Genomic DNA, 20847 nt, shown 5'->3' on the forward strand with positions numbered 1-20847 from the left:
TGAGCATTCTGCGCTGTGTTCTTGCAGTCCTTCCAAGGCCATTCCTAGGGAGAATAGCAACAGTGCTGAAATTTCTCAATTTATAGACAATTTGTCTTACCGTGGACTGACTTTTAGAGATACTTTTGTAACCCTTTCCCAGCTTTATGAAAGGCAACACTTCTTAATCTTAGGTCTTCTGATATCTCTTTTGTTCGAGGCATGGTTCACAATCAGGCAATACTTCTTGTGAATAACAAACTCTAATTTTGTGAGTGTTTTTTTATGGGGCAGGGCAGCTCTAATCGAATTCTCCAATCTCGTCTCTTTGATTTGACTCCAGGTTAGTTGACTCCAGACTCTAATTTGCTTTTGGAGAAGTCATTAGCCTAGGGGTTCGCATACTTTTTCCAACCTACACTATGGAATGTCGTATTCAATATAGACAAGAACAAATACAATAATTTGTGTGTCATTAGTTTAAGCACATTGAGTTTGTCTTTTGTTGTGACTTAGATGAAGATCAGATCAAATTTGATGTACAATTTATGCAGAAACCCAGGTAATTCCAAATGTTTCACATGCTTTTTATTGCCACTGTACATGCAATGGCAGAAATAGACAGGATTCCAGGGTTGGGGTCAATTCCAATTTAATTTGAAATTCCAATTCAATTTTGTAATGTAAGGATGAAGTGGATAATTTACTTGGAATTGAATTGGAATTGAAAAAGAACCAACCTTGGAATGGAATTAGAATTTAATTGGAAAAACCATACTTTTTGGAATGGAATTGGAATTTCGACTGTCTGAATTGGAATTGAAGAAAAAAAAACATCCTTGGAATGAAATATAGATTTGTAAAACTTGAATTGATGCGTTTAATATTTTAACATCCAGGCCCGGACTTTTCTACTCATTCCATTTCTGTGTCTCCCATGCAGGATCCCACATACACGCCCACTGTTTCCATGACAATCGATGTCAACATATGGGAACATTTTGATTTCGTCTACACAAGCCACTAAACAGCTAATTTATTTACTAGCTAGAAAAACACGTTTGATGTTTACAAATTATCAACAAATACGGGTAAGTAGATGTGTTTTTGCCTAAGTTTTTAAGTTGGTATCTAACAGTAGCTAGCTAACTTAGCTAAGTGGCCCACAACATGACCATGACTTTTGCTTCGGACCTGTTGTCGTTCTAGAAGTGCCATGATGATTGCCCAACCCCGCAGTGAAGTGAGGGTGTTAATTCGAAGCCGACCGACTGCTAATTTTGCTCAAGAGCTCATTGAATACCTACCAGACGGACAGGTATGTTTTACAGTGTAATGTTGCAGTTTCCCCCCCAATCTCATTTGCATTATGTAAACGTGACATTTTTAACTCTGAATTTGAGAGTGGTGAGTAATTTAACGAATATTACTAAACAATGTTGCAAGGTTATAGGTTGTTGAAATTACAGATTTTGTCATTCATTTAAAATAACACAGCCTTAATATGCATAAATGAGACACATCATATTGATCTCAAACCACATTATTAACCCTAAACAGGTTAGTTTGTTGAAGGAGTTGATGAGCAGATTCTTATAATTGCTTCAACATGGCTATCTGTGTGATGATCTCTCAGACAGTGAGTGTCCACCAGAGGAAGGACTCCAGGAAGGGAGTGGTGAACAACCAGCTGAGCTCCTGGTCGTTCCGGCTGGACGGGGTGCTGCATGATGTGTCCCAGGAGGAGGTATATGGCCGCGTTGGGCGAGGGGTGGTGCTGGGAGCCCTGGAGGGGTACAACGGTAGGCTAACTCTGTCCCCATGTTTTACACTACCATGGTCATAATTTGATTGTATACCAGTCTGATTCTGCTCAAAGCCAATGGCAATGCAAGAATGTAGCGAATGTTGAATGCAGAAACAGTCAGGTGGGTACACAGGCTAGGTATTTAGTTCTGCCATGCAGCTAGAAAAACTGAGGTGAACCCCCCCCCCACCCCAAATCTTGCTTGTTTTACTCTTAGGCACTGTGATGTGTTTTGGGCAGACGGGGGCAGGAAAGACGTACACCATGACTGGAGCCACAGAGAATTACAAACAGAGAGGGATCATTCCACGGGCCCTACAGGAGGTAGACCAGGACAACTTGTCACCCGATACTTACTGACAATTTACGCCACGTGGCGCACTTGAAGTCATTCAACCCTGGATTACATTGGCTACCAGTTGTTTTCCCTGCCCAAGTCTAATAGACCAAAGTGAATGGCTTTTCAGTCCCCACACATTTTCTGTTCTTCTCACCCTGGTCTCTCTGATCAGGTGTTCCATGAGGTGGAGCAGCGTTCGGACCATGCCTTCAGTGTCCACTTGTCCTTCCTGGAGATCTACAATGAGACTCTTGTGGATCTGCTGGCGTCTGTACGGGGTTGCCCAGGGGTAGGGCCAGGGGGCATGGCGGTGGTGGAGGAGGCAGGGGGAGGGGTATCAGTCAGGGGGCTGTCCCTGCACCCCGTCCACAGCGAGGAGGCGGCCCTTAACCTGCTCTTTGAGGTGAGTGCTAGATACCTGTATGTAAGCCTCCCGAGTGGCGCAGTGGTCTAAGGCACTGCATCGCAGTGCTAGCTGTGCCACTAGAGATTCTGGGTTTTCGCAGCCGGCCGTGACTGGGAGACCCATGGGGCAGGGATGTCCTTGTCCCATAGCGCACTAGCGACTCATGTGGCGGGCCAGGCGCAGTGCATGCTGACACGGTCGCCAGGTGCACAATGTTTCCTCCGACACATTGGTGAGGCTGGCTTCTGGGTTAAGTGGGCATTGAAACAGTGCGGCTTGGTTGGGTTGTGTTTCAGACGACGCACGGCTCTCGACCTTCGCCTCTCCCGAGTCCGTACGGGAGTTGTAGCGATGAGACAAGACTGTAACTACCAATTGGATACAACAAAATTGGGGAGAAAACTGGGTAAAAAAAAAATAATATATATATATATATATTTTTTTTTACCCAGTTTTCTCCCCAATTTTGTATACAGTGTGGCAGCCATATATATATATATACCTGTATGAAGTGTTGTACATCTGGACAGGTGATGGATATTTGTGTGACGAAGGGTCTTCTTTGCTCTACATTCAGGGAGAGATGAATCGCATCATCGGAGCTCATGCCCTGAACAAGAACTCCTCCCGATCTCACTGCATTCTCACTGTCCACATTGAGGTAAGGGTGGCTTAGACACAACTCACTGCTTCACTGCATTTCCCCCAGCCTTATTAATGCATTGTATAATGTTGTCTTGTATATTGCAGTGTATACAGTGTGGCAGCCATTCCAGAGTTCTGTAATGTGTCAATTCATGTTATCAATTTGTGTTTTACAGTCTCGCTCCCGTACTCTGTCCGATGCAAAGTATGTCACTTCCAAACTGAATCTGGTGGACTTAGCCGGGTCAGAAAGGCTGGGCAAAACCGGAGTGAGTTTCAAAGTGGCATCATACCTGACTTTTTCTCATAGTGTTATTTTGTCACTTTATGTATTTATTGCAATGAGCGCATTTAAAGTTTTCATGACTAAAGACCCCAGTTCCTGCCAGTTCTTAGCGCTAACCCCCATGTCCAACTGTGTTCTCCTCTCTGTGACCAGTCTGAGGGCCAGGTGCTGAAGGAGGCCATGTACATCAACAAGTCCCTGTCGTTCCTGGAGCAGGCTATCCTGGCCCTGGCAGACCGACGCAGGGACCATGTCCCCTTCAGACAGACCAAACTCACCCACGCCCTCAAGGACTCATTAGGTGAGCCAAACTCACAGAGACTGGGGGGGGGGGGGGGGGTTAGGAGATCAGTACCAGAAGGAAATACTGTCTCTGTCAAAGGGTTCAATAGTTTTTGAGTGTTGGCTGAGGACATTGGTACTACATCCACCAAAGCCAAATCAGTACAGAGACGAGAGCAATGGTCAAGTTATCAATTTGTAGTCCGAGTGATTTAAAGGCCCAGTGCAGCTGTTTGTATCTTAATATCATATCATTTCTGGGTAACAATTAAGTACCTTACTGTGATTTGTTTTCAATCAAAATGGTCCAAAAGAAACAGAGCAAGAGCAATTTCTAGGGCTGTCTGGGAGTGGTAGTCATAAAATCAATATAATCCGCTCTCCTCTCTATAGGTGGGAACTGCAACACAGTGCTGGTGGCCAACATCTATGGAGAGGCTTCTCAGATAGAAGAGACAGTAAGTATGGAGCCGTGTGAGAACTGCTTCTTCCTGTAGTCCTAGTGTAGTGTCGTTTCCTAGAGTAAAGTGGAGACCTGTGATGTGTGACCTGCTCTGTCTCTACCGTAGCTGTCCACACTGCGCTTCGCCAGCAGGATGAAGTGTGTGCAGATGGGCCCTGTTGTCAACGAACACACCGACCCTGTGGTGAGATTATTATACCTCAACTTCACACACCAGAACACATTTGGATTATGAAAGTGGATTAATTACTATATCATATTGATTGTTGTTTGTCCATTGATTATATTCCTTTTGAAAAAACCTGTTTCAAAGGTCATTTGTACCTTGAAGGAATCCTGTAGGATTGTTTTTTGTTAAGGTTATACATTGACGATAACACTGCCTACAGATGAACAGCATTGTAGAAACTGAAGTACTGGTATTGAATTGATAACTGTATTGTTATGGGGGCAAGACATGTGCAGTGATTAGCCAGGGTTGAATGGTATCTGATTGGATGTGTGTGTTGTTTTGTGTAGCTCCAGGTCAGGAAGCTGGAGAAGGAGATCCAGCTGCTGAAACAGGAGCTCAGCATTCACAACACACTGGTGAGTAACCTCAAGGAAGAAGAGAAGAGTTCAATGTTGAAGTATTAAGTATTGCTTGGTTTAGCCTGAGTCCCAGATTTGTCTGGCGAGACAACACAAACAGGTCTTAGACCCAGGCTATGGTTATATTAGAGAATAAGACCAGGATATGTGATTGTGTGCTGGTGCGCAGGCGAACCGCATGGGCATGTCCTACGACACGCTGTCAGAGACCCAGGTTGCAGAGATCCAGAGTCAGGTGCGGAGGTATCTGGAGGGCAGCCTGGACGAGATCAATGTGAGAACACCCTGAGGCAAACATTCTCTCCCAGTAGAGAGATCGATTTTTGATATGATTTATTAGGATCCCCATTAGCGACAGCTAGTCTTACTGGGGTCCGACACATTACGAAAAATACATTGCAGACAAAATACTTTACAATTAACATACTACATGTTCATAAATGTGTGTGTGTGTGTGTGTGTGTGTGTGTGTGTGTGTGTGTGTGTGTGTGTGTGTGTGTGTACCTATCACGTACACATACATGCCAGTACATACACACAACAAGTGAGTCACGTAGGTCACATGGCGGAGATTATCACGCCACATATGGTTGGTTATAAGGCACAGTGTAATAACTAAAATGGTATCCCTCTGGTTATAACTAAAACTGTATCCTTCAAATAAACCATTATTTCTACATATTAATATATTTATTTTATATAGCGCTTTTCATTTCAAAGAGAATCTGACGCTTTAAAAACATAAACAAAACAAATGTAGGGTTCTGGCAGTGGCATGTCTAGACTTAGACGATGGTCTTCTACTGTTGATAGGGCACTGGGGCAGTTCAGGAAGGCAGTGGTGGAGGGAATGTCGAGGGGTCAGTGTCATGGAACTAACTTCTTCTAGCATGGCTGATTTTCATACTGTTTTATCTCCCCCATGTCTGACTTCTCTCCACAGATTGTGAGCATCAGACAGATCCAGGAAGTGTTTGCCCAGTTCAAGCAGGCCGTGCAGTGAGTAACTGAGTCCCTAGATGCTGATCTAAGGACAATTTGACACATTTCACACTCATGGTTAAGGTCAGGATTGGGGAGATTTAAGCTAATACTAGATCTTTGCCTACAGGAAAAGTTCTACCTGCTGCGTGAGTATTACTCACCAGGCAACCAAGGATAGGATCAGCTTATGTTATTGGTGTTGAGGTCAGTTTGGCATATGTGTTGAACAGGCAGCAGGAGCAGAAGGTGAAGGCCCAGCTGTGTCAGAACTACACCTTGGTGGAGAAAGCCCAGAGTACAGCTGGCTCCACTGCAGCCAAGGTCAGTCTCTGCCTGATGCTTGGACCAGTGGCCATCAAGATGGTGCTGCTTCAAACCTCTTGCATATGTCAGTGGTGAATTTGTTTCTATTGTTTAAGCAGGAGGGTCAATTGCAAACCAGTTCTCATTTTCCGTAACGTTGACTTAGCCAAAAGGCTCAAAAGTTGTTCGTACAGTTTTTAAACAAATGCTGTTGTGTCATAGTCACAGGGCTCCCAAGGCACGGTGGGAGTGGTGGAGGGCCATGGGTTTGGGGTGGGGCTGGCAGTTCCATCAGATAGGCACATTCGGCTCCTGTCTCCAGGCAGGACCAAAGCCATTAAGACCAAAGAGCTAGCAAGGTCAGTGTCCTGACCCCATGAGTATGGTCCATTCATGCTGCCTGAGTAACATCACTGTCATTTCCTTCCCTTCTCATTGAAAGCCAATGTCAAGACCATCTTTTAATGTAACCCCCCCAACTGTGACTGTCCAGCCAGGGGAGAAAGGAGGCTGTGGAAGGAAGGAGTCCTGGTCCAGGGAAGCAAGTGGAATCTGTGAACCCGGTCCAGAGAGACCGTGAGGGTCGCGAGCATGACCCCCAGAGCCAGGAGCCTCAAGGACCACAGGAACCCCTTAGGACTGAGTATACACACACCTATGTCCTGTATATTACATGTGTTATTATATGCACAGGGACAACATGTCTGATCTAGTGTTTCTCCCCTCCAGCTCCCCTCCCCCTAAGGCAGAGGCCTTTGAGGACTTCAAGGCAGAGCGGGGCAGCGAGATCAACCGCATCCTGAAGGAGAACAAGGTGGTGCTGCTGGAGCGCCGCGCCCGCCTCCGGGAGCTGACGGAGTGCGTGAACACGGCCAAGAGGGAGATTGACAGCACAAGCACCGCCCTCCACCAGTGGAGAGACAAGAGACAGAGCCAGGGTATGGGAGCTCAAAACTGTGTCAAATCAAATCAAATAAAATTTTATTTGTCACATACACATGGTTAGCAGATGTTAATGCGAGTGTAGCGAAATGCTTGTGCTTCTAGTTCCGACAATGCAGTAATAACAAGTAATCTAACTAACAATTCCAAAACTACTGTCTTGTACACAGTGTAAGGGGATAAAGAATATGTACATAAGGATATATGAATGAGTGATGGTACAGAGCAGCATAGGCAAGATACAGTAGATGGTATCGAGTACAGTATGTACAAATGAGATGAGTATGTAAACAAAGTGGCATAGTTTAAAGTGGCTAGTGATACATGTATTACATAAGGATACAGTCGATGATATAGAGTACAGTATATACGTATGCATATGAGATGAATAATGTAGGGTAAGTAACATTATATAAGGTAGCATTGTTTAAAGTGGCTAGTGATATATTTACATCATTTCCCATCAATTCCCATTATTAAAGTGGCTGGAGTTGAGTCAGTGTCAGTGTGTTGGCAGCAGCCACTCAGTGTTAGTGGTGGCTGTTTAACAGTCTGATGGCCTTAAAATAGAAGCTGTTTTTCAGTCTCTCGGTCCCAGCTTTGATGCACCTGTACTGACCTCGCCTTCTGGATGATAGCGGGGTGAACAGGCAGTGGCTCGGGTGGTTGATGTCCTTGATGATCTTTATGGCCTTCCTGTGACATCGGGTGGTGTAGGTGTCCTGGAGGGCAGGTAGTTTGCCCCCGGTGATGCGTTGTGCAGACCTCACTACCCTCTGGAGAGCCTTACGGTTGAGGGCGGTGCAGTTGCCATACCAGGCGGTGATACAGCCCGCCAGGATGCTCTCGATTGTGCATCTGTAGAAGTTTGTGAGTGCTTTTGGTGACAAGCCGAATTTCTTCAGCCTCCTGAGGTTGAAGAGGCGCTGCTGCGCCTTCTTCACGATGCTGTCTGTGTGAGTGGACCAATTCAGTTTGTCTGTGATGTGTATGCCGAGGAACTTAAAACTTGCTACCCTCTCCACTACTGTTCCATCGATGTGGATAGGGGGGTGTTCCCTCTGCTGTTTCCTGAAGTCCACAATCATCTCCTTAGTTTTGTTGACGTTGAGTGTGAGGTTATTTTCCTGACACCACACTCCGAGGGCCCTCACCTCCTCCCTGTAGGCCGTCTCGTCGTTGTTGGTAATCAAGCCTACCACTGTTGTGTCGTCCGCAAACTTGATGATTGAGTTGGAGGCGTGCGTGGCCACGCAGTCGTGGGTGAACAGGGAGTACAGGAGAGGGCTCAGAACGCACCCTTGTGGGGCCCCAGTGTTGAGGATCAGCGGGGAGGAGATGTTGTTGCCTACCCTCACCACCTGGGGGCGGCCCGTCAGGAAGTCCAGTACCCAGTTGCACAGGGCGGGGTCGAGACCCAGGGTCTCGAGCTTGATGACGAGCTTGGAGGGTACTATGGTGTTGAATGCCGAGCTGTAGTCGATGAACAGCATTCTCACATAGGTATTCCTCTTGTCCAGATGGGTTAGGGCAGTGTGCAGTGTGGTTGAGATTGCATCGTCTGTGGACCTATTTGGGCGGTAAGCAAATTGGAGTGGGTCTAGGGTGTCAGGTAGGGTGGAGGTGATATGGTCCTTGACTAGTCTCTCAAAGCACTTCATGATGACGGATGTGAGTGCTACGGGGCGGTAGTCGTTTAGCTCAGTTACCTTAGCTTTCTTGGGAACAGGAACAATGGTGGCCCTCTTGAAGCATGTGGGAACAGCAGACTGGTATAGGGATTGATTGAATATGTCCGTAAACACACCGGCCAGTTGGTCTGCGCATGCTCTGAGGGCGCGGCTGGGGATGCCGTCTGGGCCTGCAGCCTTGCGAGGGTTAACACGTTTAAATGTCTTACTCACCTCAGCTGCAGTGAAGGAGAGACCGCATGTTTTCGTTGCAGGCCGTGTCAGTGGCACTGTATTGTCCTCAAAGCGGGCAAAAAAGTTATTTAGTCTGCCTGGGAGCAAGACATCCTGGTCCGTGACTGGGCTGGATTTCTTCCTGTAGTCTGTGATTGACTGTAGACCCTGCCACATGCCTCTTGTGTCTGAGCCGTTGAATTGAGATTCTACTTTGTCTCTGTACTGGCGCTTAGCTTGTTTGATAGCCTTGCGGAGGGAATAGCTGCACTGTTTGTATTCGGTCATGTTACCAGACACCTTGTGTGTGTGGTTGTGTGTCAGACCTACAGTACCAGTCAAAAGTTTAGGACACACCTACTCATTCAAGGGTTTTTCTTAATTTTTATTATTTTCCACATTGTAGAATAATAGTGAAGACATCAAAACTATGAAATAACACTTATGGAATCATGTGGTAACCAAAAAAGTGTGAAAAATTTAAATATATTTTATATTGGAGATTTTTCCAAGTCCACCCTTTGCATTGATGGCAGCTCAAATAAGAAAATAGAAATGACAGTCCACCATGAAGGTCAGTCAATCCGGAAAATGTCAAGAACTTCTTTCTTCTAGTGCAGTTGCAAAAACCATCAAGCGCAATGATGAAACTGGCTCTCATGAGGCCCGCCACAGGAAAGGAAGACCCAAAATTACCTCTGCTGCAGAGGATAAGTTCATTAGAGTTAACTGCACCTCAGATTGCATCCCAAATAAATAACAGACACATCTCAGAGTGAAGGAAAAGCAGCCAACAAGTGCTCAGAATATTCCTCACGAAGCTGGTTGAGAGAATGCAAAGAGTGTGCAAAGCTGTAATCAAGGCAAAGGGGGGCTACCTTAAATAATATAAAATATACTTTGATTTGTTTAATACTTTTTTTTACTACATGATTCCATATGTGTTATTTCATAGTTTTAATTTAATATATAATAAAAATTAAAATAAAATACTCGGCAAGTCGGTTAAGAACAGATTCTTATTTACAGTGATGGCCTACACCGGCCAAACCCAGACGACGCTGGGCCAATTGTGCGCCGCCCTGTGGGACTCCCAATCATGGCCGGTTGTGATACAGCCTGGATTCAAACTGTCTGTAGTGACCCCTCTAGCACTGAGATGCAGTGCCTTAGACTGCCGCGAAACTCGGGAGTTTTCATGTCTTCACTATTATTCTACAATGTAGAAAATAGTAAAAATAAAGAAAAACCCTTGAATGAGTAGGTGGGTCCAAACTTTTGACTGGTACTGTCGGTTCAAATACTATCTAGGATACTTCAATTACTAAAGCCTGGTGGCATTGGGGTGTCTGGTGATGGGGGCAGGAGTGAATGCACAGAGAGCCTTTAATCAGACCCCTTCATGTCAGCGGGACAGAGCTATTATGATCGCCAGCAGCTGGGACTTGAGTGGCAGCTGCTCTCAGCAGAGCCCTGTGTGACTGAGCAGCCTATTTAGGAGCCACACTGCTCACCCCAGCTGGGGAGAGGCCTAGAAAAGGTGGCCTAAAAATTGCCCACTCACTCCTTCCTGGATTGACTACCGCACCTATCGGGAGTTCCACTCAGCGGTCGAAAAATGCACAAGAAAATAATTCCCCTGAAACTGGCAACATGGCACATCAGAACTCTTTTTGGATACTGACAACGATAACGATAGACCCCATCGGAGAACAGCTCTTGATTGCCGCAGAATTAAGGCGCTACAACATTGACATCGCTGCCCTGAGTGAGACCAGGTTCCTGGATGAAGGGTCCCTGAAAGAGGAGGGAGAAGGCTACACCTTCTGGAAAGGTTATCCTCTGGGTGAACAACATCAGCACGGTGTGGGACTGGCAATTAAGAACAGCCTCTTCACCGAAACACCTTCACCGAAACACCTGTCGGCATAAGTGAAAGACTCATGTCTCTCCGTATCCCTCTAGGCAAGATTCACTATGCCACTCTTCTTAGTGCATACACATCGTTACCATCTGAAAATGAGGCAAAGGGCTGCTTCTACCAGTCACTAGTTGAGGCACTTCACCACATCCCCAGGAATGACCAGAACTTTTTGCTGGGTGCCTTCAACGCTAGGGTGGGAATGGGACAGAACAACAGGATATGGAGCGGAGTGCTGGGTAGGCATGGTGTTGGCCAGGTCAATGAAAATGGCATGAGACTGCTAACTCTGTGCCAAGCATGATCTCATCATCACTAACACCTTGTTCCAGCAGAAGAACAAATACAAAACATAATGGATGCATCCACACTCCAAACACTGGCACCTGATCGACTTCGTCATAGTGAGATGTTCTGACACCAATGACGTTTTGCTGACTTGTGCGATGAGGGGCGCAGAATGCTGGACAGATCACCGTATGATACTGGCTAAACTGCAGGTGAGTATACCCTCCCCAACTCCTGCAGAAGTCCAGTAAGAAGCGTCTGCACTGTACCCGGCTTAAGCTGCAGTAAGGGATGGGTTCCATCCCTCTCTCGCTGAGAGAGATTGAGCCTCTTCTGAGCTCAGAGGACCCCATTGACCAGAAGTGGGTATCTATCAGCTCAGTGCTCTATCAGGCAGCGGCCCACTCCATTGGCTACAGAGGTAGGAAACATCAGGACTGGTTCGATGAGAACTTGGACACAACCACAAAGCGCACAGGGCTACTCTCAACAGCCCCACATCTGCTACCCTCCGCCAGCAATGGTGAGCATCACGCAAGGAAGTACAAACAACCTTGCTTGCTTTGCAGAACGAATGGTGGACGAATAAGGCACAGGAAATCCAAATTGATGCCAACAAAAACGACATGCACAATTTCTACAACACAGCTAAATCTAAGGCCCTAGAAGTTGCTCAATCACCCCCCTGAAATCAGCCGACAATCTGACTCTCTTGAAGGACCAAAACCAGATTCTGTTGAGGTGGGCTGACCACTTTGAAGCACTACACAACCAGCGCTCTCCAGCAGACAACTCCATCCTGGAAGAACTGCCTGTCCGTTCACCTATTCAAGACCTCAACCATTCGCCAACCTTCCAAGAGGTGTTATCAGCTATCTGTTCCCTCAAGAGAAACAAGACTTTTGGCGCTGACAGCATCCCGGCTACTTAAGGAGGTTACTTCTGCACCAGAACTCTCCACCAGTACAACACTGAGGTTTGGGACCGGGAGATCATCCCCCAACAGTGACGGGATGCAATTATTGTAACCATCTATAAGAACAAGGGTGACAAGTCCATCTGTTGGCAACAGCCGGGGGATATCCCTTCTTGTCGTTCTGCCCCTGAACAAGGCAGTTAACCCACTGTTCCTCGGCCATCATTGAAAATAAGAATTTGTTCTTAACTGACTTGCCTAGTTAAATAAAGGTAAAATAAAAATAAATAAAAATTGCTGTTGCTGAAAAGGTCCTGGCCAAGGTGATGCAACATAGGCTGGTGAATAACATCACAGAAGAACTGCTGCCAGAGTCACAATGCGGCTTCAGAAAGAACAGGAGCACGGTCAACATGATATTCACTGCACAGCAACTCCAGGAGAAGGCCTTTCCTAACCTTTGTTGACCACTCCAAGGCTTGACACTGAGCAGGGAACTATTATGGGGGATTCTACCCAAATTTGTCAACATCCTTTGCCAGTTCCATGATGGGATGATGACTCGGGTGGCCATAGGAGGGTAGGAGTCAGTGCCCTTTGGAGTACGCATTGGTGTGAGGCAGGGGTGCGCGCTGGCACCTGTACTCTTTAACATCTTCCTCCTATGTGTCACCCAGCTTGTCCACAAGGAGCTTGAAGACAGCAGTGGGGTTGCGGTGGACTTCAGGTTGGATAGAAACCCATTCAACATCAGAAGGCTCCAAGCAACCACCAAGGTTTTGATGGAGCAGGGTCTTGAGCTGCGGTATGCTGATGACTTTGCTCGTGGCCCACACTCCGAAAGACCTCCAGTCCGTCCTTGTAACGGCTGTCAGAGTCAAGAAGGATGGGACTGTCTCAACACCACCAAGACAGAGGTGGTCGGCCAATGGAGATCCAGCCATCTACCCACCATGTCTTCACCATGGAACACACATCACTGGCAATAGTCCCGCCATTCAAATACCTGGGCAACATCCTCTCGGAGGACTGCAGCATCGACTACGAAATTCAAAACTGGATCAAGCTAGCCTCAGCTGCCTTCCTAAACAGGGATCTCCACCTCCACACCAAAGTCGCCATGTATCAAGCCGTCTGCATTAGCACACTACTTTCTACCTGTGAAGCCTGGGTCACCTACAGGCCCGTGTGTACACAGTGCCTTCGGAAAATATTCAGACACCTTGACTTTTCCCATATTTTTTTTACGTTACAGCATTATTCTAAAATTGATTAAATAGTTTTTCCCCTCATCAATCTACACACCCTACCCCATAATGAGAAAACAGTACATAAGTATTCAGACCGTTTACTCAGTACTATGTTGAAGCACCTTTGGCAGCGATTACAGCCTCGAGTCTTCTTGGGTATGACGCTACAAGCTTGGCACACCTGTATTTGGGGAGTTTCTCCCATTCTTGTCTGCAGATCCTCTCAAGCTCTGTCAGGTTGGATGGGGAGCGTTGCTGCACAGCTATTTTCAGGTCTCTCCAGAGGTGTTCGATAAGGTTCAAGTCCAGGCTCTGGTTGGGCCACTCAAGGACATTCAGAGACTTGTCCTGAAGCCACTCCTGTGTTGCCTTTGCTGTGTGCTTAGGGTCATTGTCCTGTTGGAAGCTGAACCTTCGCCCCAGTCTGAGGTCCTGAGCACTCTGGAGCAGGTTTTCATCAAGGATCTCTCGCACTTTGCTCCGTTTATCTTTCCCTCGATCCTGACTAGTCTCCCAGTCCCTGCCGCTGAAAAACATCCCCACAGCATAATGCTGTCACCGTAGGGATGATTCCAGGTTTCCTCCAGACGTGACGCTTAGCATTAAGGCCAAAGAGTTCAATCTTGGTTTCAACAGACAAGAGAATCTTGTTTCTCATGGTCTGAGAGTCCTTTAGGTAACCTCCAAGTGGGCAGTCATGTGCCTTTTACTGAGGAGTGGTGTCTGGCCACTCTACCATAAAGGCCTGATTGATGGAGTGCTGCAGAGATGGATGTTTTTTGGCTGGTACTATACAGTTGAAGTCGGAAGTTTACGTACACTTAGGTTGGAGTCATTAAAACTCATTGTTCAACCACTAAACAAAGTTTAGGACATCTACTTTGTGCATGACACAAGTAATTTTTCCAACAATTGTTTACAGATTATTTCACTTATAACTAACTCATTGTATCACAATTCCAGTGGGTCAGAAGTTTACATACACTAAGTTGACTGTGCCTTTAAACAGCTTGGAAAATTCCAGAAAATTATGTCAGGCTTTAGAAGCTTCTGATAGGCTAAATGACATAATTTGAGTCAATTGGAGGTGTACCTGTGGATGTATTTCAAGACCTACCTGCAAACTCAGTGCCTCTTTGCTTGACATCATTGGAAAATCAAAAGAAATCAGCCAAGACCTCAGAAAAAAATTGTGGACCTCCACAAGTCTGGTTCATCCTTGGGAGCAATTTCCAAACACTGTGCGTTACAGGGAAGACATCCTCATGTGGTACCCTTCCTGCAGGCTCATCCTTGCATGACAATGCCACCAGCCATACTGCTTGTTCTGTGCGTGATTTCCTGCAAGACAGGACTGTCAGTGTTCTGCCATGGCCAGCGAAGAGCCTGGGTCTGGGACCTGTTGGATCGGAGAGTGAGGGCTAGGGCCTTTCCCCCACAGAAATGTCCGGGAACTTGCAGGTGCCTTGGTGGAAGAGTGGGGTAACATCTCACAGCAAGAACTGGCAAATCTGGTGCACTGCAGTACTGCAGCTGGTGGCCACACCAGATACTGACTGTTGATTTTGACCCTCCTTTGTTCAGGGACGCATGATTACATTTTTGTTAGTCACATGTCTGTGGAAGTTGTTCAGTTTGTCTCAGTTGTTGAATCTTGTTATGTTCATACAAATATTTACACGTTAAGTTTGCTGAAAATAAACGCAGTTGACAGTGAGAGGATGTTTCTTTTTTTGCCGAGTTTATATTTATACACACACACACGTGTGTGTGTGTGTGTGTGTGTGTGTGTGTGTACAAAAATGTTTTTAAAGTGCTTGAATGTTAGAATGTATTTGGAAATACACTTGGAAAGTACAGGCATGTACTTTTGGAAATACTCAAATAGAAACAAGGTGAAAAGTAAGCCGGTACAACATGAGCCTATAATTAAAACAAAGAGGGCAAGAAAATGTAGGCTATTTTACATTCACATTAAAGTAGAAACGCATGCCAATCAGACAAAAGGTCCATTCATTTGATTGCTGTAGCTACATTTGTATCTTGTGTGTGTGTCTTCCCGTAGGTCAGTTTGTAAGTGCGGAGGGGATCCCAGTGCTGGATGAGGCAGAGCTGTCTCTGACCCTGCGTCTGAGGGAGTTGAAGACTCAGTACCGACAGCAGTACGAGGAGCTGCGCGGCACCAAGGCAGAGGTCAGCTACTGCCAGCACCTAGTGGACCAGTGCAGGACGCGCCTACTGACCGGTGAGCATTCAAACTCTGGCATCACACCCACTACTACTATTCTTCACACCAACTGTCATGACGTATCATGGGAGAAGACAGTTGTTCCATGACTGATTCTGAATAGACCGAGATAAAGTTAGCATGAACCAGGAGGACTCTACAAGCCAGTCCCAAAATGCTCCCTACCCCTCCACCTTGGCCCCCTGACCCCTAGATGTTTGCAGATCTGTAGGGGCTGGATAGGTTTAAGCAGTGCAGTGGTGGAGTTTCCACCATATATTGCTTCCACCTTACAGATCTGCAGGGGGAAAAAAGGGGCCAAAGGGAAGAGGTAGGCAGTGATCTGGGACTGGCTGTACCTCTCAGAAAGCCACAGGGTGATGGTGCCACATTGACAGCCTGTCCCTTGTGTGTGTCAGAGTTTGAGAGCTGGTATAATGAGTCCTTCCTGCTTCCTGAGGAGGTGCAAGCCATGCTGAGATCTGGAGGACCCATCAGGCCTGGACTGGTGCCTGTGTACAAGGCATTGGCACTGGTGAGTCTGACCAGCCCATAGGGGTCTGGTCAAAAGTATTGCACTATATAGGGTGCCATTTGGGACATAACTGTGGTTTTAACAGGAGACAAGTCATTCATATTTCATGGTTACAACTGTGGTTTTAACAGGAGAGAAGTCATTTATATTGCATGGTTCCAATGTCGATCTTAATATCTTATGGTGTTTTGTCCTTAGGAGGAGGATGAGCAGGAGCACTTTGAGCGTCTGCGCTATGAGCTGCTAGCAGACAGTCCCAGTGCCATCTCCTTCTACAATGCTCAGAACAGGACTGTACAGAGGGTCAGTCTCGCGCAAACAAACACACTCTCATTGTGGGTAATGAATGAGTAACATTGTCACTTGTTCACACACAGACCAATACAGCAGTATGGCTATACAATACTACTATTGCAGTTGTCACTCACACACTAGAAGCCTGTTAATTACCCCACCCACAAACAGAGACTTCATCCCAAATGGCACCCATATTGCCTGCACTCCTTTTGCTCTGAGGCCTACAGGCAGTGGTCAAAAGTGGTGCACTATAAAGGAACTATGGTACCATTTGGGAAGCATCCAGAGAGTAAATGTATGTGTTCTGTTTGCCTTCTGGTCTCTCCTATCTGTGCAGAGGAACTACAGCAAGGCCATGTCTCAGACGCCAGTCCAGAAGACTACACCAAGGGGCTCTGGGAGAACCAAACTGCCTGCCATTCTCTCTGTCATCTGAAGGAGAACTGCTTGATTCTATCCATTTCACCAATAATTATTGCCTCGGATTTGTCCTGAATAAAGACACACTGGCGACCTAACATTGTTTTTAATTTGATCTACAAGTGATTGATTACTTCTATGGCAGTAATTTTAAAAATACACACCAGGATTCAAACCAAGGTATTGCTGCATGGCTACCCTCATATTACACCCTGTGCCATTAGAGGACCTGTCAGCCTTCTCCTGTTTAGGCTCACCTGTTGCTTTCTAGCTTATGAAGCTAGTTTATTCAACTTGAAAACAGTTGTTAGAAAACCTGCCAAAAAATTGGGTAATCAAACTAGCAACCTGCAGCATCATAACCCAAGTTTAACACCTGCAAATTAAGGGATTTTTTTCCAGTTTTGGCTCCACCCACTAATTTAGCTAATTAGAAGGCAACCACACCTGGATTCTGAACATTCAACCAATTATATTTGTGATGCCCTCAGAACAAGATCAAATAAAGAAACCTTGGGCTTGATTCAAACAGAGGCACTGCAGAAAATCTCTCCCTCCAGCAGGTGGCGTCTTTTTGTTTCACCTACCAAGCAAGGAGTTCTTGAACGAGTGTCGAATTCGGTCAACAACAAAAAATGTATGCGCTGTGGACGACGACTCACGTCGTTAAGGCGGAGAGACGTATGATGGATATATTGACAAGATATTTGATTAAACCCTTTCCACAGGTGATCTGCATTGTAGCGCGGTTGACATTCAAGGCTAGGCACCACACCCTAATAGGCTTTTCCTATTAACTATGTTAATATTTGCTTATCTTGCACACTGAAGTCAGCCTAAGTATATTTTTGTTAAGATGCTCCAGGACAGGACAGGACAGAGGGGGGGGTCATATCTAGAATAAAATGTGGACAATTCCCTTTGTATCTGGAGAATATATAAGGATAACCACACCAAATTTGATGAATGAAGATGCTTCTGAAGCTGAGAAAAACAAGTTGGTGTGTGGGAAGAGGGACTTTCAGTAAATGGCAGTTAAAGACAAGTAGGCTACACTGCATTTAGACTACGAAACACTATTTATACCTAAATGACAATCTCTTCAAAGTAAGGGCTCTATGCAATCACGAATTGGCGGAGATTCAACGTGATTGAATTTAAGGTAAATGTTCCCATGTTAGCAGAGTTCCTTCGCGGTAAACGCTGCAGATGTCAGCCCAATAGGAAATTGCCTTTACATAAAGCCGTAAATTACTGCATAAAGGTTTGACGTCCTCAAATATGCGTGATTCAATGTAGTGAGATTTGCAATTATTGATGTATGTCCGTCAAGTGATTAAAAAAACAAGTGACGGTAGTATGAAAACAAAAGAAAATATGCATTCATCAAGTTTAGGTATATAAACTTTTGGAAAACACTAATATTAAAACGACAAATACCAAAAACGTAATGCAAAAATGTGTTAAAGCCAGGCACCACAGGCTGAAAAGGTCATTTCCAATTGAGCCGACCATATGTAGCGTTTACCGTGAATGCGAACTCAGGTAACATTGCCTTTAAATGTCAATCGCAATGGATTTAAACGAGCTCCTTGACTGCGTGAGAAATAGGTTCACTGCAGGTTGTGTCGGATTCCTCATCAGTTTGGACAGATTACGAATAGATGATTCTAGAATACAAAGACACAATGCAATGAATCAGCTTGTTAAATGAAAAGTAAATTTTATTGTTCCTGAACGACAAAATAGACTTCTTTGGTTGTACAAATTCACTAGTTACAGTCTTGGATGAGCTCTAACCCTTGACCCCAGCACTTCTGCCCTTCTCCTCCGACCCATTTGGAAAAACAACAGCCCCAAGAGAATTCAAGAAGAGAGAACCAAAAAAAGTTCAAACAGTTCTGCCTTAAAAATGTAGTGAATCCCATTGTCTGGAAAGTTTTACCTACTAAGAAAATCAGCCATTTGCAAATGTTATCAACCTAACTGAATTTCAGTCAGGGAGAGCAACACAGAAAGCTATGATTAAAACGCGCTTCTCCAACAATGCTGCAATCAGATAACATCCACTGACAGCAGCAGGTAAAGCAGAGGAAAGAGATTGAGAATGATGGTCGAATGAGATTGAGAGGGATTAACAAAAGGTTTTCTGCCCCTACAGGTTCTCACAGTAAAGCCAATATACATGCAGAGAGAGCGAGAGAAAAAAAGAGCAAAGGCGAGAGAGCAAGAGTGAGAGCTCCCCAGTCCAGACACTTGCTTGGTCGAGGCTTCGTAGACTGGCTCAGTTCCGACCGTTAAGTTTTGCTTTCCTTTTAGTATTTTGTACATTATTCACACAATGATAAAGGATTTTCAGTGGCGTCAGATTTAAATTAACCAAAGACAGATACAAAAATAAGCAAACACCTGCTACCTTCACCTGCCAAATTTGGAATACCATCCAGATATGGAAGATATGAGTGAGATTCACATTGACAAATTATGTCCCCAAAAAGGGCTGGGAAAGTACCGTATATAATGTCAATGGAGATGAAGCTGATACTGAGTTTATGTTCACAAATTGACAGGCATTTTGAATTAGGACTAGAGGCTCAGATTTCTGTGAATATATGCATGTCTGCTGGTCTCTCCAGTGTAGTTACATTCTCTAGAATGGGATTCTGACAGACTCAAAAACCTGGTCTAGGACAGCTAGAGCTCCTTTACACTGGTCCACTGATATCACAAACTGTACTGAGATCAGTTTCCCTACAAGAGTATGTGACAGCCCGTACATGTACCATGCTACATTAGGGACGTTTCATCAGTCAGAACCTGGTTTAGGCCGGTGCAGCAACAAAGTGAAAACAAATGTATTAATTGGCCCAGAAAAAGAAGCGGGTTGAGGATGATTAAAAAAAAGGCGGTTGCCTCATAAGATCATTATGAATATGATACCATATGCTTTGATGTCATTAGGATAAATAAAATGCTATGCACCACGCCATTGTTTGGTTGTACAGGGATTAACAACAATGTATTACAGGGGAGGCTTCAGATTAGAGTAATAAAACGCAAGCAAAATAAATTATTGAAAAAGATTAAAATGTTTTCTAAGCAGTGCGGCAGTGCAATTGAGATATGTACGTAGTGTTTAAAATGCATTGCACACGTGGCAGTGAAGGTAGCAGTATGTTCCCACCTCCTACAATATATACACTCCCCCTCCCCAAAGCCCGCTAAAAACCCTGACATTTCACAATCTATTCACTGAAAACCTCCAAAATAGCATCTGAAAAGTTAGTATTACAGCTACACATTTCATTTTTTTTTCTCCATTGCTCTTCCAGAACACATTTTTCTTTTAAAACGGCAAAAAATCAGAGGCGCAAAAATAAAAACATAAGTCGCCTGTTAATATAATTCAGCTTCTAAAACGCAAACTGAAGAAAAATAACCCAAATGAAAAGGAAAACGTTGAAACGAAATGCTAGCCTCACAGGCCTCCTCCCTGGTATCGGGAACATTGGGCCTTGTGTTGATGCCAACTCATCCTCAGACTGTCAAGGCAAGACTGGCATGCAGGACATGACATGGTATGTGTGTTTGTTGATTATCAGCATCATAGTCTCTGCAGTGGTTACATGGGACGCATCTCCCAAACTTGTGAGTGTGTGTAGTGTATAGTGACTCAGTGCCACCTGTGCGTGTGTGTGTGTCACACCCGAGTCTCCTGCGATAGGTGTGTGAGGTGTTATGTGGGCACGGCGGTCTCCAGGCTGCGGCGGCCCTGCCTCAGCTTGCGCTTGTTTCTGTAGAGGGCCATCTCCTCCAGCGTTGAGGTGGCAGTGGGGACCTCAGCGGGCACTGGCGGGCACAGAGAAACCAATATCAACATAACACACTGGAGACTAAATCTAGGTTCACCTTTCAGTGAATCATACAGACAACAGTTTCCACCAATGCCAGAGCTATGGCCAGTAAGAGCAAGCTCTGCTTTGAGAGAGAGGAGAGGGAGAGAAAGCGTGGCTAGTCTGCCCGGCAACACCAGCGATACAGTTCCTAATAGGCAGGGGGCT

At 45.4% G+C, this 20847-nt stretch overlaps 2 protein-coding genes across 28 annotated transcripts in view; one reads left to right on the forward strand and one right to left on the reverse strand.

Moving 5' to 3' along the window:
• Positions 1 to 978: 978 nt before the first annotated feature.
• Positions 979 to 16884, forward strand: LOC139366762 (kinesin family member 9). The gene is made up of 21 exons (XM_071104465.1): positions 979 to 1070; positions 1189 to 1297; positions 1616 to 1781; positions 2004 to 2110; positions 2299 to 2529; positions 3110 to 3193; positions 3354 to 3446; positions 3617 to 3764; positions 4139 to 4203; positions 4315 to 4392; positions 4728 to 4796; positions 4969 to 5073; positions 5743 to 5798; positions 6014 to 6104; positions 6309 to 6445; positions 6580 to 6729; positions 6816 to 7024; positions 15373 to 15552; positions 15954 to 16069; positions 16268 to 16372; positions 16704 to 16884. The coding sequence occupies exons 2-21, from the start codon at positions 1196 to 1198 to the stop codon at positions 16800 to 16802; spliced, it is 2391 nt and encodes a 796-aa protein (XP_070960566.1). The 5' UTR covers positions 979 to 1070; positions 1189 to 1195; the 3' UTR covers positions 16803 to 16884.
• A 1600-nt stretch (positions 16885 to 18484) lies between these two features.
• LOC139367144 (scribble planar cell polarity protein) overlaps positions 18485 to 20847 on the reverse strand; it is a 107494-nt gene continuing 105131 nt past the window's right edge. For 14 of the 27 annotated variants that reach the window (XM_071105244.1, XM_071105247.1, XM_071105233.1 and 11 more), the window contains one exon: positions 18485 to 20635. In XM_071105244.1, the coding sequence (XP_070961345.1) occupies positions 20523 to 20635 (113 nt within the window). In that variant the 3' untranslated portion in view covers positions 18485 to 20522. The remainder of the gene's footprint in view (positions 20636 to 20847) is intronic. The other 13 variants (XM_071105222.1, XM_071105243.1, XM_071105240.1 and 10 more) reach the window with 1 other exon arrangement.

Source organism: Oncorhynchus clarkii, chromosome 15, assembly GCF_045791955.1.
Source record: "Oncorhynchus clarkii lewisi isolate Uvic-CL-2024 chromosome 15, UVic_Ocla_1.0, whole genome shotgun sequence".
Taxonomy (NCBI): domain Eukaryota; kingdom Metazoa; phylum Chordata; class Actinopteri; order Salmoniformes; family Salmonidae; genus Oncorhynchus; species Oncorhynchus clarkii.

Coding starts and splice junctions, on each gene's coding strand:
- LOC139366762 (XM_071104465.1), top strand. CDS start 1,196: ATGATGATTGCCCAACCCCGCAGTGAAGTGAGGGTGTTAATTCGAAGC. Junction 5,799..6,013: donor CAGTTCAAGCAGGCCGTGCA/GTGAGTAACTGA, acceptor TGTGTTGAACAG/GCAGCAGGAGCAGAAGGTGA. Junction 16,373..16,703: donor AGAACAGGACTGTACAGAGG/GTCAGTCTCGCG, acceptor CTATCTGTGCAG/AGGAACTACAGCAAGGCCAT.